The sequence below is a fragment of the Ranitomeya imitator genome, chromosome 1 (genome assembly GCF_032444005.1).
Source record: "Ranitomeya imitator isolate aRanImi1 chromosome 1, aRanImi1.pri, whole genome shotgun sequence".
Classification (NCBI taxonomy): Eukaryota; Metazoa; Chordata; class Amphibia; order Anura; family Dendrobatidae; genus Ranitomeya; species Ranitomeya imitator.
This window is the reverse complement of record NC_091282.1, coordinates 669,248,964-669,266,986: the sequence shown is the minus strand read 5'-3', so window position 1 is coordinate 669,266,986 and position 18,023 is coordinate 669,248,964. Positions and strand designations below refer to the sequence as shown.

At 43.8% G+C, this 18,023-nt stretch overlaps 1 protein-coding gene across 2 annotated transcripts in view; it reads right to left on the bottom strand.

Annotated features, from left to right (window-relative positions):
* Positions 1-265: 265 nt before the first annotated feature.
* BAHD1 (bromo adjacent homology domain containing 1) overlaps positions 266-18,023 on the bottom strand; it is a 192,355-nt gene continuing 174,597 nt past the window's right edge. For both annotated transcript variants that reach the window (XM_069729644.1, XM_069729653.1), the window contains exons 3-7: positions 11,992-12,368; positions 11,191-11,350; positions 10,187-10,263; positions 8,348-8,439; positions 266-5,789 (exon numbers count right to left, since the gene is read on the bottom strand). In XM_069729644.1, the coding sequence (XP_069585745.1) occupies positions 5,600-5,789; positions 8,348-8,439; positions 10,187-10,263; positions 11,191-11,350; positions 11,992-12,368 (896 nt within the window). In that variant the 3' untranslated portion in view covers positions 266-5,599. The remainder of the gene's footprint in view (positions 5,790-8,347; positions 8,440-10,186; positions 10,264-11,190; positions 11,351-11,991; positions 12,369-18,023) is intronic.

Here is an 18,023-nt window from a genome sequence, read left to right as displayed (position 1 = left end):
ATCACTTTAGGTTCATAGATGGCATATATTGTAAAGGGTTATACAGCAAATGTCTTTCCGAATGCTTGAGGAAGCAGCTTCTGCAGCTATAAGGTTTATCATGCATAGGTTGGTTTATCATATGTAGCTGCTGAAATGAGAACCATTAACGCTTTCCAGACACACACAGATCATCCTTTATGTCTCCATTAGACGACTTTTGGGGACGAACGTCTCCTACAAGAATGAGAGGTGTACAACATGCATGGCTTGCAAAAATAAACTATTCCAAATCTTTTTTTTTTTAATGGGGTGGAGCAAGAATTTATAATTAAGAAGTCAAACTAAGTGCTATACATTGAAACTATCCAGAGAAGAAAAAAAAACTAAGGAATCAATTGATAAATCTCGCAAATCTCATAGTTGCTAAGTTTTCCAAACTAGTCATTGTAACAGAATATAAACAGGTAACATTACATCACTTAAAGCTTCGTGTCAAACTCTGGTACATTTAATTTTTTATAGGTATTTCGAAAAATACTATTTCAATGTGGCAAGTCAAGTTCACATTTGTCTTTCCTTCCCCATGGTTCATATTGGGGATGTGACATTTTCTTGGTACCATACATACAACATAAATACATATCAAATTTTTGGAAGAAACCAGGATGCAGTACTTGAGCTGAGACTAGTACTGTTCTTACACAAATGCTAGATTTTACTGCAGTACATTAAAGTGGTTTTGGAAAAGCACTGTCCTCCTGTTTTGTTTCAAAAGCAAACAGTGATTTACTCACCCTCCCTTGGTCAAGCTCTGAGTCTCCCCCTGGTGCTCCTGGTATCGTCTGCAGCGCTGAAAATAATCGAGCTCCGCACTGACAGCACGAGGGGTTGAGCTCACTGATCGACTGCAGCGCTGTCGATGTATCGTCAATGCTGCAAACAATAACAAAGGGAGCAGAAGCTGAGGCTCAGCGCTGGACCTAGGGAGGGCGAGTAAAGCCCGGTTTTGTTTTTATATTATTAAACAAACTGCAAAGTTTACGAATTCAGAAAATACTTTCAATGGGTTTGTCTCAGGATAGACCTCGCGGGCCCACCACATGGGACACCTCGACACTTCTTCTGAGGTCACAGAATTGCATTCATCATAAAATCATAAGGCAGTCAATTTGGGCGGATTTTCAGTGCCACAAGCAACAGTAAGGAACCCTGTAGGCCGGTAGAAAAGGAAACATGGAATCTCTTATGTTGATGGTTCGACTAGAAGGAATTTGTTTCCAGAAGGAACTTCTAAAGGTGGCCATATCTCAGGACTCCGTACCAAATTGTGCAGAGGTGCCACCACTTAATTGTACAACGTTTTGCAATTTCTGTTCAGTAGGTGGTCATTAAGGGAAGATTCTGGTACAAAGAGGATCAAAGACAGTTTTGGACCCAACAAAGACTCTAATCTGGTGACATCATTGCATGAGCTCAAATGTTCCATCTAACAAAAGGAGAATTGTGAAGGTGTCCTTACTGCTGCCAGATGGACTCAACACATCCACCGATGATTTTTTTTGTTGGATACATAAAGTGTATATAATCCCATACGTGTATTTTATTTATGTCTAATGGAAAGTAAATTTCACAAGACCTGTCAGATTCCAGGAGCATCTCCTGCTCGGATCACAATCATGAAAAAAAGAATTTTGTTTTCATCTAATACGATGGGGTAAAACAATCTTTTTGTTACTCTTGATGTTCCCATCTGACTTTATATACGGTAGTTTAGTTTCTATAATTTAGTGAATCTCTCAGACTTCACACTTTAATCAAGTGGATGAAGGCATCTCCTTTTCTATTACCCCAAAAAATAGAGTCCACTGATCACAAGAGAGGAACAAGATGCAGCTGAGTTTGGTGATCAATTAACCATTGGACACAACGGGCTTCATTAGTTAGAAGTAGGCAAAATTGAAGGGGCATTTAGGTCTACCTAAATTATCACCTAGCCATTTGTTAGGCAATAAATGATTGGTATGGACCCAACTGATCACTAGAACAGGAGACTTTTGTCTCAACGATGCCTGTTACCCTCACTGATTACTAGAACAGGAAAACTGTCCCACCACTCGGAATGGCCAGACCAGAAGACTGTTGTTCCAACACTGGGACCCCCACTGATCTCTAGAACAGGAGACTATGCCACAGCTGGGACTCCACTGATCACTAGAATAGGAGGCTTGTGTCCCAATGCCACCGTTTCCCTCACTGATTACCAGAACAGAAGACCTGTGTCCCACCACTGGGATCACCACTGATCGTCAGAATTTAAGAACTGGTTCCAACCGCTTGGACTCCCACAAATCACCAGAACAATAAATCTCTTTCCCACCACCACTGATCACTAGAACAGGAGATCTTTGTCCTACGACTCGGACCTCCACTGGTGACCAGAACAGGAGATCTCTGTCCCACCATTCAGACCTCCATTGATCACCAGCACCATGAGATCTTTGTCCCACCATTCGGACCCCCACTGATCACCAGAACAGTGATTTGTATCCTACTGCTAGTACCCTCCCTACAATCATCAGGACAAGCAGACTCATGGCTTCCCAGGTTATTCTGTGTACAAAAGACCATTGTCAGGAAGAGATAAATGGAGCCACTGATAGCACAGGCGGTGTGCCGCTTGATTCTAAGTCTATAGCCCTGAAGATACGCCGATTTTTGTAGGTGCCATAAACTTTAAATAGAATAGCAGGATGCATGCGTTGCCAGCCTCTCCACTCAACTCATCCTCTCCAAGCCCCTGCTCTGGTAATTGGCCGAGATCTTAGAGGTGGAACCTTATTTGTGTCTTTCTTTACAAATACTCATGGTATTATAGGTAACCAATTGGGACGGACGTTGAAAAAATAATAATAATAATAAAAATAAAGTCTCTAGATCCTAAAGATTTATCCCAAGTGTCTGGTCAGTTGTAAATCTCTATAACGGAAGAACACGTCTTTGGTTTCATTAATATCCGATCCCCAATCCACCCCCTCGTACTTTTTTTTTTTCCCAGAACCTGGGTTTTCATGTGCCTAATTTGGGCAATACAACTGAAAATGCGGAATTATAATTTAATTCAGTGATTACAGAATCAGATCTATGATCATTTAGTCAATGGACTAGTGCAAGCTACGGAGATCATCTACCAGTTATTCAGATTCCATTTAATGTTTTCTGGTACAAAATGTCCTTTGGTTTCTTTTTTGTGATGATTTTGTAAAATTTTTAAAATGTTTTTCTTTTTTTGTTTTGTTTTAAAGTGTAATTTTTTTTTTTCGCTAGCAAAATTCAGTATCTGGACTTCTGATAACGAAAAGTGTATCTAGATTGTATACACATAAGGCAAATGGCAAATATATTAAGCAATCGGGTAGCAGTTTTCAGAAAATGGGACTTGGGATTTTTTTTTTTGGCAGGGGCATTTAAAGCAGACCTGTCACCAAATCAAGAATGGCTGTTTTTTAATCTTACTTTATACTCGTTGTTCCCCTGACTACTGTGTTTTTTTCGTTTATTAAATCCGCCATATGGTTCAGAGACATTGGCCTGTGTATTTAGTGCTAGTTTATAATGTCTTTTCGAAGGGGGCGTGGCTCACAGGATTCCTTGGGGGCGTGTCTTTAGGCTCCTCTACATAATTACCCTGTGAGCCACGCCCTCCAACCATAAAAATTAGCACTGAATAAAAAGGCCCATATCTCTGGAACTGTAAGGCAGATTTTAAAAATTAAAAAAAATATAACAAAAATAAAATACTCAGGAAAGCTGCGAGAAAAAAGAAAATAAAAGCAAAAACTGACCACTTTTTCCTTGTCACGGGTCCTCTAATTAATCTTTTATAAAATGCAACCTTAAAAATTGTGAATTTTAATTATCTGGGGAAAAAAGCCAAACATATTAAAGAGCATCTGTCACTAAATCAGGTTTTTTAGAATGATACAATAAAAATATATTGTACTATGGGAAGAGTTTCTTAGAAGGTGCATTCTGGGTTGGCCCCCCTTTTTACATCCATATGCCCTCAATATGACATGCAGACATAAAGCGGAGATTAATTCACAAGATTAACTATACATAAAAGGTGACGGACCTGTCACTGAGCCAGGCAGGGGGAGCCCCTTGACTCTTCTTGCTGTTATTGGCCAATTAGATTTTCCGTGAAATGCTGCGTTGGTTAAGAGTAAGGGCGTGTTCACACTGCACTGAAAATGCCACACACACACAAAAAAAAGCTAAAAATAAATAATGATCAAAAGAATTAATATTTTCACTTTTTTTTTTTGCAGAAAAAGACTTCCTGTTCTGATGCTTCCTGTTCTGTCCTTTTGTGCATCTTTTAACAGCTTCAGACTTTCAAAAGATACCAAGCGATTAAAAGTAGTAACAGGTCTATTCTTCAGAAAATAAAAGCAAAGAAAAAAAAATGTCCTTTTTTTTTTCCTCGCAATTTATGCAGCTAACTTTTATGATCTTTACCAAGGGGGACATTACTCATAGGGTAATAATGCTAGAGCAAATTAAAGACACGCCCCAGAGGAGTCTGGGAGCCATGCCCCCTAGGTACAGACCAAAAAAAAAGTAACACTAATACTAAATAAGAACGTCCATATCTCTGGAACCGTATGACAAATTTTTAAAACACAAAAACCAGAACGTTTACGGGAGCAGCAGGAATAAAATAAGAGCAAAAACTGGACCATGGTGACAGGTCCTCTTTAAATAATTCCCATCATCCTAGTGGATGATCAGCTGATCCTATCGGCCTATACCTGACTAATGTAAGCCAACATGGACTCATTCGTTACCCGCTGACAGATGCTCTTTAAGACAACTACTTACTACATCGATACAGTGAGGAGTTAGGCTTGTCTGCAAGAAACAATTATGTCTGGATCTCTTTCTCGTGGCCAATGCTTAAAATCAATTCAAAAAGGGGAAAATATACTTAATACAACTGATGAGAAGAGCAATGTGTGTAATATTGTCAGACAACCTGAATCGATGGGCGATCTGGGCTACACAATAAGTTAATTAAACAGAACAATTTATGTTCTTACAAAATCAAAATAAAAAAAACGGGGAAAAACAAAAACCTGCCTGAACATCCAGAAGTATTATCGTGTGGGTATGAAAGGGACCTGTGTGACATATTAAGGCATTTGGACCAAACGAGGTCCAATCATGCACTGACACATCCCTACACAACCTTACAACCATGGTTCTGGACCTGATGTACTGGCTTATGCTTCCCCAATATATATATATAATATATATATATACTTTATTATATTTATATATATATTTATATGTTATATTTTTTCTCATTTTCTTTTTCTTTGTTTTTTCTTTTTAATTACTGCTCATCTCTAACGAAGTGCTGTGCTTTCAACTGCAGAGTACTGTAACCAGTGTCTGTTCCTGAATCCAGAGCCGAAGGGGCTACTACAAGAAGTTCCCAGCTCTCCTCTCTTCTCGGGGATGTGGCTGGGAAGATGTCTGAAGCAGTCTTAGGCTGCGAAGGCCTTGAACTCGGACACCGACTTTTTAGGTTGATGTCTCCTTTCAGAAGCTTCTACTACTGCGGGTTCTTCAGGATGCGGCCGTGTCTGAAATCGTAGACATGCCGGCATAAGAATACTAGTTCTGGGTCGGTGCTGTCTGGAGCCCTGCGATGTATGGGGGTGCAATATTCTTCTGAGGGAGGGACGATCAAGGCTTTCCTGTTTGGACAGCCCTCCTTCCGACGCTTCACCAAGGCACAAAATCTGCAAAAAATAAGGCAACACAGAATACAGTATAATGATATACCATAGGATATAACTATAAGACGCACCCCAGGTTTAGGCAGCAGAAAATACAAAAACTTTCCTGCAGTGTAAAGTGGAGGGGTCATTATCACTAGTTGTAAATGCACTGGGGTAGAATATGTAGATAACAGACAGTAGGTCTATTGTTACAGTACACACACAGCTCAGCTACTTCCACATATTCAGCTCTGCTACATAATAACACAACACTGCTACACACACTCAGATTTGCTACATACACACACATCTGCTATATATACACTCAACTCGGCTTTATGCGCACACACACCGTTCGTGCTACATACACAAACAACTCTGCTACACATAGCTCTGCTGTATGTATACACAAAAAGATCTAATACATATACAGTAATTTCTTCTACATCAAAATTCACACACACAGCTCTGCTACATCAGCACACACACTTTATACACTACTACACTTTGTAGCTATCTGCAGGCTTGTGACTGATAAAATCAAGGTCCTTCAAGTACTCTGGACATGCAGCATTTGTGCAGGTTCTTGTAGCTTCCTCTCCGGCCCTATTCAGACAAATCAGTGTTGGGCAGGAGGAAAGAACAGCCCCACTACTTAGATGCTCCTCGATCATAGGAAGCTGCCCCCCGTCCGGATTATAAGACGAACACTATTATCAGCAATGTATGCATACATATAGACAAATACATACATATATATATATATATATATATATATATATATATATATACATACATACATACATTTGGGAAAATAAGTATTTGATACACTGCTGATTTTGCAAGTTTTCCCACCTACAAATAATGGAGAGGTCGGTAATTTTTATCGTAGGTATACAACTGTGAGACAGAATCTAAAAAAATCCAGAAAAATCACATTGTATGATTGTTACATAATTAATTTGCATTTTATTGCATGAAATAAGTATTTGCTACAATAGAAAAACAGAACTTAATACTTGTACAAAAATCTTTGTTTGCAATTACAGAGGTCAAACGTTTCCTGTAGTTCTTAACCAAGTTTGCACACACTGGATCAGATTTTGGCCCACTGCTCCATACAGATCTTCTCCAGATCTTTCAGGTTTCGGGGCTGTCATTGTGCATCATTGAGTTTCAGCTCCCTCCAAAGATTTTCTATTGGGTTCAGGTCTGGAGACTGGCTAGGCCCCTCCAAGATCTTGAAATGCTTCTTACGGAGCCACTCCTTAGTTGTCCTGGCTGTGTGCTTCAGGTCATTTTCATGCTGGAAGACCCAACCATGGCCCATCTTCACTGCTCTTGCTCAGGAGGTTGCTGGCCAAAATCTTGCGATACATGACCCCATCCATCCTCCCTTCAATACAGTGCAGTCACCCCCAATGTATGATGTATCCCCCACCATGCTTCATGGTTGGTACAGTGTTCTTCTTGTGGCTGTTCTCATCCTTCTTCCTCAAAATATGATGAATGGAGTTAATAGCAAAAAGTACTATTTTGGATTAATCGGATCCCATGACTTTCTCCCATGCCTCCTCTGGATCATCCAGATGGTCATTGGCGAACTTCAAACGGGCCTGGACATGTGCTGGCGTGAGCAGGGGGACCTTGTGTGCCCTGAAGAATTTTAATCCATGACGGCATAGTGTGTTACTAATGGTAATGTTTGAGAATGTGGTTCCAGCTATCTTGTGGTCATTGACCAGGTCTTTCCGTGTAGTTCTGGGCTGATTCCTGACCTTTCTCAGAATTGTCTTTACCCAAAGAGGCGAGATCTTGCATGAAGCTGCAGACAGAGGAAGATTGACAGTTATCTTGTGTTTCTTCCATTTTGTAATAATTGTGCCAACAGTTGTTGTGTTCTCACCAAGCTGCTTGCCTATTGTCTTGTAGTTCATACCAGCCTTTTGCATGTCTACAATATTGTCCCTGGTGTCCTTAGACAGCTCTTTGGTCTTGGCCATGGTGGAGAGGTTGGAGTGTGATTGATTGTGTGGACAGGTGTCTTTTATACAGGGAACGAGTTCAAACAGGTACAATTAATACAGGTAATGAGTTCAGAGTAGGAGGGCTTCTTAAAGAAAAACTAACAGGTCTGTGAGAGCCAGAATTCCTGCTGGTTGGTAGGTAGTCAAATACTTATTTCATACAACAAAACACAAAGGAATTACGTAAAAATCATGCAATGTGATTTTCTGGTTTTTATTCTAGAATCGTCTCTCACAGTTGAATTGTACCTATGATAAAAAATTACAGACCTCTCCATTTTTTGTAGGTGGGAAAACTTGCAAAAATCGGCAGTGTATCACATACTTCTTTTCCCCACTGTATATACACATATATACATTTGCATACACATATATACAGGTCAGTGCATTTTACATAAATACTGTTCACGTTATATTTCCATTTTTTTTTTATTAATTATCATTTTAATAAGATAAAATCCCTTTCTGGTTCTACAGTTTGGCTTAGATGTGATAGATAATACACAGGCGATTCAGGCCCAGCGAAATACATGGTGCAAGACTGCCCCCTACCTGCAGTACTCTGCAAATGTCAGGACATAGCACTTTTCCTCGATGCACGCAATACTGTTCTCATCTTGATGACGGGATGCAAATATCTCATTCTGCAAAAGAGTCAAAAAAGATCATTTCATTGTGGCATGTAGGAGGACTGTCAACTGGAACTCACAGGATATAACTTCCCCATCTCTCTAGGAAACCCCCCTCATTTTTCATTCTCTGGACCAGTTTTACCTACGCACAGTGAGTGGACCTGGGGAAGGATCAGTGGCCCTGTGCAGCTCTTGCCCTCATCTCAGGCAGAGCCGCTAAACTCACGGATTTGCTGCAGCGCTGTCAACATGACATCAGCGCTGCTGACAACAACAGATACCAAGAGCAGCAGCGGAGGCTTCGCACCGGACCTGGGAAGGTTGAGCTAAGCACAGTACAGGATAATTAAATGTTAGCAATGCTGGAAAGAGGATATAAAATAGAGTTTCTGGCTTTGAAGGACCCAGTACTACTGTCCACTACATAGGCAGCCCACTGGTTTGATAAAGAATTGTGCAGTACTTCATTTTCCCTGCGGGGGCAATGCAGGATAGCCGAGTGCTTTCTGCTTATTACCCCTAGAAATTAACAGCTGATGGCAGGAGCAGGACACCCTGTAATCGGCTTATTTTACTACAGATCCTGACATTATTTTTACGTAGTAAAAAATAAAGAGAACCTCTCAAGAGGTCAAAAGTGTCCAGTTTTTGACCGTATTTTATTCTGTTCCCCTGATTATGTTGCTTTTTGTTTTTAAATCCACTAGTTACAGATATACGAGTGCTAATTTTTATAGTCTTTCTAAGGGGGCGTTGCTCACATGATTCCGCAGGGGTGTGTCTTTAGGTTGCTCTGCATAATTACCTCACAAGCCACGCCCCTTTATTAAAGACCATAATAGACCAAAATTGCATTAAATAAAAATGCCCATATGTCTGGAATCGGATGGTAGAAGTTTTAGAAAAGAAAAGTGTGGAATACACAGAAGAGCAGTGGGAAAAGAATAAGATAAAAAAAATAGACAATTTTGACAGGCGACGGGTACTCTTTAACCCCTTTCAGACATTGGCCGTACATTTACGCAGATGTCAGACTCCCTCCCTTTGGTGTGAGCTCTGGCGCTGAGCCCACATCTTTCCCGGCACATGTCAGCTGTTTTCAACAGCCGTAGGTGTAATCGCGATCCACCCGTGGCTATTAACCCGTTAAATGACGCTGTAAAATTCTGACAGCGACATTTAACTCGCACTTCCGGCCATCAAGCCGGAAATCCCGCCCATCGGTGGCCCCCTTCACGTGATTGTGGGTCATCGATGGTGGGTGTGACAAAAAATAAAAATTTAAATTACCTCCCTTTCGCCCCATTCAAAATAAAACATTAAAAAACATAAAAATAAAAAAAAATAAAAAGTCAAACATACACATATTTGGTATCGCTGTGTTCAGAGTCGTCCGATCTATCAATAAAAAAAAAAGGATTAACCTGATCGCTAAGCGGCGTAGCGAGAAAAGAAAAAAAAAAATCAAAATGCCAGCATTACAGTTTTTTGGTCCCGATACTTAAAATGCAATAACGGGTGATCAAAAGATCGGATCGGCACCAAAATGGTATCATTAAAATGGTGTTGTTCAAAAGTACAATTCGTCCCACAAAAAACAAGCCCTCACATGGCCATATTGACGGAAAAATAAAAAAAAGTTATGGCTCTGGGAGCGAAAAATGAAAATGCAAAACCAAAAATACCTTTGGTCGTTAAGGGGTTAAAAAGATGCAACTTTACAATTACATTATTTCCATACAGAGGAATGGCCTCTGACCTGGTGCATACTGGGATTTCGTCCTCCCTGAGTGTGCTCTGGCCGGTAGTACCAGAAGAGACTCATCATCAGCTCACCTAGCAAAAAAATGGGTGACAGTCATCACACTGTGCCAACGGCTTAAATACATGATCTACAGCTACAGCCAGACAACATATCTAATATGGATGTTAAAGAGTGACCATGTTTTTCATTTTTATTTTAGAAATCAACAGTGCATATAATACATCAGAGAACTCTGCTTCTTTCTCCTCCTGGACGGATTATTCACTTTGAAAACTTTGTATTTAAGGAGATGACAGTTGGTGCTCATAAAGTTCTATGGAATTTGCAGCAGAATGTCTGACGGCCTCTAGCTCCTCCCCCTCCATAGAACTTTAGGAGCACCAACTGTCATCTCCTATCTCAGCAATGGGGAAAGCGATCTTAATGAATAAAGAGTTTATTAAGTGAAAGAGCAGTCCAAGAGGGTGAAGAAGCGGATACATTTCATGTGTCCTATTAAAAAAAAACAAAAAAAACAATGGGCACTCTATCAGCAGGTGTTTATTATATAACCTGATGTAGGGGTACAGACCCTGATTCCACTGATGTGTCACTAGGTTTACTGGGTGCAGAAGCTGTGACACAATCACTGTTTTCTGTTGCAGATGTAGCAGAGCTGTGAATGCTGAGCCCTGTGTAACCATGCCCCCCACACCACTGATTGACAGCTTTCTGTGTATATAGTATATGGACGACAGAAAGCTGCTACTCAGTGGTGGCGGCAGGGTTAAATGTACCAAATGACCAGGAGGCACGAAACATCTAGTCCTGTAGTGATAATCTCCTGCTGATAAAACAATCATTTTATTAAAACAGTGAAACTCCCCCTAGTAAGTGACATATTTCTGGAATCAGGGTCTCTGCTATGTAATCTGAGAACACAATGATGTAGGGGTAAAGACCTGCTTTAAGAAAAGGGGGGGGGGAAAAAGGAGAAAAAAAAAAAAGGTCTTTGTTACCAGTTTTGGGCTCTTCCCAGAGAGCAGATATTTTGGCCACATACGGCATGGATTTTTTCCTGGGACCAGATTTAAGCAAGACAGTATCTCGGACTCGGATGATTTCTCCATTCCTCTCCACGGCTTGGTAACTCCTTCGGAGAGCAGGCTCAGGTTCATTCTAAGGGAGGGGGAAAAAAAAGTAAAGCATTTCAAAAATGTCATTTATTCCAAGTTTTAGGAATACGTCCGCCGTGTGCACCATTTCGACTTTCTGCTACAAAAAAAAAAAAAAAAAAAAAAAAAGTGGGATTGATGCATTTCTTAATGATGAGTGTCTTAACGGCATTTACAGCTTTTAAGGACGTGAAGATACAAAAACAACATGCCCCCGGCTGCCATGAAAACCCATCGGCATAATTTAAATGCCCCCGTCAGTAAAAAAAAAATGGCCAAATTGCAGTGATCGAAGCAAGCAGATCCTGGCTCTGACACAGGCAGATCCTGACTGCATGGTGCAGGCTCAGCTCCTGAGCCCGCTCCATACATAAGGGCAGGAAACAGCTTGTACTGTTATGTAGGGGTCAATCTGCTTACTTCTTAGGAAATATGGCCGCCTGCTGCAAATAAGGGTCGATCTCATGCAGAATTTGGGACCTAAAAAGGCAGAATATTAAAGGTCCTGAAAGGGGTTCTTCGCTTTGGACAGAAGGGTTTTAAGGGTTCATCAACAATCAGCAGATCCTGATGGGAGCCATGACCTATTTCTGGAAAACTTGCAAATTGTGGGCATGGAAGGATGGGTAAGATGGAGGCACGTACCACAACGTAAACTGCCTTCTCGCAAGCCGTCCCCAGAGGCATCCAGCCATTTGTAGCTCTCCTCCTGCTTATTCTCTGTTGCTTGGGATGACTGTGGCCCTTGCTCGTCTTGCTGTCTGCAGCGTGGACGCACCCCGACGTGTTCCGGACTCCGGATTTGGAGCCACTCGGGGGTTTGGAGCCCTGCGGGCATTCACGGGCGGTTTTCAGCATAGCCATTGTCTGAGGTTCTGAGTTGGGTTTCTGTAGGTAGGGGACAGGCTCGGCAGCGGGTGGGACACTTGGGACTGGGCATCCTGAGAGTGGGTGAGCAGGAGACACGGGGTGACCTGCTGTGGGGATTGTTAAACTCAGCTGGTCGAGGGATTTGTATCCATCTGAGAAGAAAAAAGACAAAATCTAAATAAATATTATATATATATATATATATATATATATATATATATATATATATATATATATATATATATATATATATATATATATTAATTAAAGAGGTCTCCTATGAATGTATATTGGGACAGAAGGGAAATTAGAGTAATTCCAAAAAGAAAAGTCATCATATTAAAAGGGTTAACTCACAGTGCAGACCAGATTCCCAATCAGGCTTTTTGGTACAACCCCGAATGCAGATAGTCCCAGCATTAAAGGGGTTTTCTACAGTCCCCGGTTTACTTATCCTGCAGCAATGATATCACTTACATCCACATGACTGTTGTAGCCAATCACCGACTTTGGTGTTCTTGTGATTGGCTGCAGTGGTCACAAGCACGTATGGCAGGTAAATAAAAAAAAGATAGACAGTAAAGGAGGCTGCGGCACTGAGTGATGTTTGGCGATAGTCCACAATACTGCATACTGCAGGCTTTCAACTTGAGAGAGGAACTTTAAAAGAAAAATCAGGTTACCAGCAGTTTTGAAGATAAGTGTTATTTGGAAAAGTGGCTTCCCATTGTTTTCTTAAAGGGAATTTGTTCCCTAGTTTTAGCTACCACATCTGAGAGTACCAGGATGTAGGGGCAGAGACCCAGATTCCAGCAATGTATCCCTTTATTTATTGGGTGCAGAAGTGGTGATACAATCACAGTTTTCTTTGCTACAGATGTACTGCTGTGTAACGACTAATCAGTGGTCAGGATGTGGTTGGAACAGGAGTTACAAGACATCTAGTAATTAGTGATAATCTCCTGCTGATAAAACACATTGTATTGAAACTGCAAAACAAAGCCTAGTAAGTGATACATCGTTGTCATCTGTGTCTCTGCCCCTACATCATGCTGCTGTCAGATTACATAGCAAAATTGAACATTTTGTAATGTATTAAAAAATAAAATTAAAAAAATGTATTTTATATATAATCAAATACTTAAAAACAGTACTTATTTCCCCTACTGTGTGTATATATACACACACGCTGTTACGCTCGCGCCCTGACTGGTGGGCGTGAGCTCGGGGGTTTTGTGGCCCCACTGTGCCACAAGCCAGACTACCCTGGAAGGGGCGTGACTATGACAGCTGCCTGGGTTTTCACTGGAGCCTCTGATGGTGAGGACAGGCTTGTGCAGCAGGCAGCTGCCAGGTGCTACTCCAGGGTGGTGTCTGGCTGTGGCTGCTGATCCCACTTGGGAGACAGGAAGACCAGGATTGGTGCGGGCATTCGGCAGAACTGGCAGAAGAGCACGGCTGGAACACAGACGAGTAGGCTGGCACAGCTGAGACAGGGCTGGCAGAGACACGGCAGAGAACACAGGGCTGGCAGAGACACGGCAGGAAACAGGACTGGCTAGGACAGCAGGAACACAGGACTGGAAGGCAGGGCAGGAACGGCAGGACTGGCAGGAACACAGGATTGGGAGGCACGGCAGAGAACACAGGACTGGTTGATGTGGTATATGAAGGAACAGGTAAGGGCCTGTTCACACTGGACGTGCAGGTACAGATTTGTAGTTTGGAACACAGGGCTGGCAGAGACACGGCAGAGAACACAGGGCTTGCTAGGACGGCAGGAGACAGAACTGACTTAGGACGGCAGGAGACAGGACTGGCTAGGACGGCAGGAAACACAGGACTAGCTGATGAAATATTAGAATCAGGCTGCACTCAGATGACACCCGAGTGCAGTCCAATTGTGAGTGAGATGAAGGAACAGGTAGGGATATATAGTTTGGAGGAACAGGTAGGGACCTGTTCACACAGGAGAGGAGTGAAAGACTGCAGATAGGAATGGAAAAGCAGCAAGCGGTAGCGTAGCGACAAAAGCTGAGCAGAGCCACAAAGAATGTGGAGAGAAGCTGCAGCAAGAGATACTGCAGAAGCTAAGCAGAGTGGAACCGCAAGGATTGCAGAGAGGAATTGCAGCAAGAGGTTTCTGCAGCAACGGGAGCGGAGCAGAGCAAGACGGAGCAGAACCGCAGAAGTGCGGAGCAGCGGCTAAGCCACCAAGATGCAGAGCAGGCAGAGCCGCAAGAGTGCGGAGTGCAAGCAGACCGAGAACACAAGGAAAGACACAGCAGGGAAGGAAGCCACACACAAGGAGACCGAGACAAGACCAAGTACAGACAAGGCAATGGAACAAGACACAAGGACAAAGACACAGGGACCAGGATATTCTGCCTCCTGGAGGGCGGACAAAGATAAAGGCAAATGCACAGAGAAAAGCCTCCAGAGAGGGAGCAACACAGAGCTAGACCTGGCAAACTCAGAAGCAAAACACTAACTGAGCAAACACATTGCACAGGCCCAGACCACAGGGTGGAGCTGCACTATATACAGGAGGCCGCTCGGTAATTGGTCAGGAACTGATTGGACAGATGCACCTGATTCCTATAAGAACCAGAGAGTTCAGGCGCCGGCCCCCTATACACATAGCCATGAGGCATGCACAGAGCAGAGGAACAGACTATGGAGCTGGCATGAAACAGAAACCACATCATGGCCTGGAGCAGTGGGTAAGATTGTGTGAGAGATGTGAGGCCATGCCGTGATGCCAGCAGAGATGTTACAGTACCCCCCCTTTACGGCCCCTCCTCTTCAAGCCCGCCAGAACAACCTGTAGAAGAAGGATAGGAGCACACAGTCATAGCCATCACAACATTCCTCTCGTAGAATGAGGTATTTGAGACATTAGAGATCTCAGGATGCTCAGTCTCTTTGAGTCCAGTACGATCAGCTTCCCACACAGAAGACACAAGGGCCAGGACTTCTTTCACCTGGTTAATTGAAAGCAGGGACTTGGAAGCTTGCGATTTGACCACAACATAATGTGATTCCTTGGGAACTGAAGACACGTTCACTGGATCCAACTTAAGCCCATCATTACAAGAAAATTGGACCTTCTCCTTTAGACCGGTGGAAAGCAGAGATGAGAATACTTCTGTCTTGGGATCTTCACCAAATAGCCAGATGGAAACTGGAGGCATACATACAGGAAACATCTTCAGCCTGGTACCCTGAAAAAACTGGACCTCCTCTTCTAGATTAGAGGATGAGTAAGTCTCTGTCTTAGTATCAAGTAGCCACTTGGAAGCAGAAGACATACATTCAGGAAGCCCCATCAGCTTGTTACTCAGACAAAACTGGACCATCTCTTCCTCCGGACTGGTGAAGAACAGAGATGGAAGAGCTTCAGCTTCAACTTCTTCATCCACCTGCCACATGGAATCTGAAGGCATCATTACAGGAAGCATCTTCTTCCCAAAGTTCAGGGAAAATTTTTTAAGTGACAGGGATGTTCCTGGGAACTGGTCACTGGAGGTGTACGGAGAGGACGCCACTGCTTTCTTTACTTCAGTGAGGTCAGCACACTGTGACTCAATAGCCAGCTGATTAGGTGGAGAAGATATCAACACTGTAGATTGACCTAGCAGTTTAGGAACAAGAAACTTCTGGAGACTTGATAGTTCCAAACGCAGAACCACGCTGGGTCTTTGGACCGGAACGGGCAGCAGAGTATCCGGTTCAGAACGACCGACGGGCGGACTGGTCAACCAGTGGAAAACAAATCTCTCCGCATACAATGCTCCGATTTGGAGCTGTAGTTGTCCCTTCAACACTGGACTGTTCATAAGTAGGACTCGGCAATCACCAAACACCTTCACAGGATTCTGGAGCAGTGGAACAGGAATCACACTTAGACTCCGTCTGGTTAGCAGCTTTAACACATCTGCAGGACCGAAGCTCCCACAAGGCACTGGAACAGACTCAGACTTTAGCGGAAGGGAGTTATTCTCACCAAGGGCAGTCTCTCCTACTGGCCCGAGGTTTTGGAGCTTTAGATCCCCTGGACAGAGGTCTTCCAGGTGTTCCTCACAACAGCAGCGACATAGTAGGCCCTTCTTACGACTGGTCTTAGACTGATGCTTTGCCAGTCCACTCTTGACAGTCTTTTTGGGTTCTATTAGAGTAGCTGCTTTAACGGGTAGAGGAACTGGAGGATCACAGACAGTCATGGCTTGACGTGGAGGTTTCTTCACGGGTTTCGCCCGTCTGGAGCGCCTCTCGGATCTAGATGGGGAAGACTTCACAGGAGCAGCAGGACGAAGCTTGTCAAAGACTTTACGGAAGGCCACCAGGAAGGCCCCAAGACTCATGACGATAGGATCCCCTGCTTCCCAGAGGGGACAAATCCATAATAACGCATCTCCTGCTAGGTAGGACATGATGTAGGCCACCTTAATCTGGTCAGAGGGAAAACAAGCTGCATTCTGCAGAATGTAGCGCAAGCACTGTTCCAGGAAGCTTTGGCATTCCTCTGGATTCCCATAGAACCTAGGTGGGTCAGCTGGGTCGTGCTCCTCCTCATAGGCCCGAAGTTGATCGTAGAGGGCATTAGAAATTATGATTGGGCCCGAGGTCTCCTCAATTGGAACGACACAGCGCGGAACAAATTCTTCAGCTTGCTCACACTGGTAGAAAGAAAGTTCATCATGCTCTGCGAGCGGTAGGACATGGGATACAGCGGAGGCCATGGCCTGTGCAAAACTGTTACGCTCGCGCCCTGACTGGTGGGCGTGAGCTCGGGGGTTTTGTGGCCCCACTGTGCCACAAGCCAGACTACCCTGGAAGGGGCGTGACTATGACAGCTGCCTGGGTTTTCACTGGAGCCTCTGATGGTGAGGACAGGCTTGTGCAGCAGGCAGCTGCCAGGTGCTACTCCAGGGTGGTGTCTGGCTGTGGCTGCTGATCCCACTTGGGAGACAGGAAGACCAGGATTGGTGCGGGCATTAGGCAGGACTGGCAGAAGAGCACGGCTGGAACACAGACGAGTAGGCTGGCACAGCTGAGACAGGGCTGGCAGAGACACGGCAGAGAACACAGGGCTGGCAGAGACACGGCAGGAAACAGGACTGGCTAGGACAGCAGGAACACAGGACTGGAAGGCAGGGCAGGAACGGCAGGACTGGCAGGAACACAGGATTGGGAGGCACGGCAGAGAACACAGGACTGGTTGATGTGGTATATGAAGGAACAGGTAAGGGCCTGTTCACACTGGACGTGCAGGTACAGATTTGTAGTTTGGAACACAGGGCTGGCAGAGACACGGCAGAGAACACAGGGCTTGCTAGGACGGCAGGAGACAGAACTGACTTAGGACGGCAGGAGACAGGACTGGCTAGGACGGCAGGAAACACAGGACTAGCTGATGAAATATTAGAATCAGGCTGCACTCAGATGACACCCGAGTGCAGTCCAATTGTGAGTGAGATGAAGGAACAGGTAGGGATATATAGTTGAGGAACAGGTAGGGACCTGTTCACACAGGAGAGGAATGAAAGACTGCAGATAGGAATGGAAAAGCAGCAAGCGGTAGCGTAGCGACAAAAGCTGAGCAGAGCCACAAAGAATGTGGAGAGAAGCTGCAGCAAGAGATACTGCAGAAGCTAAGCAGAGTGGAACCGCAAGGATTGCAGAGAGGAATTGCAGCAAGAGGTTTCTGCAGCAACGGGAGCGGAGCAGAGCAAGACGGAGCAGAACCGCAGAAGTGCGGAGCAGCGGCTAAGCCACCAAGATGCAGAGCAGGCAGAGCCGCAAGA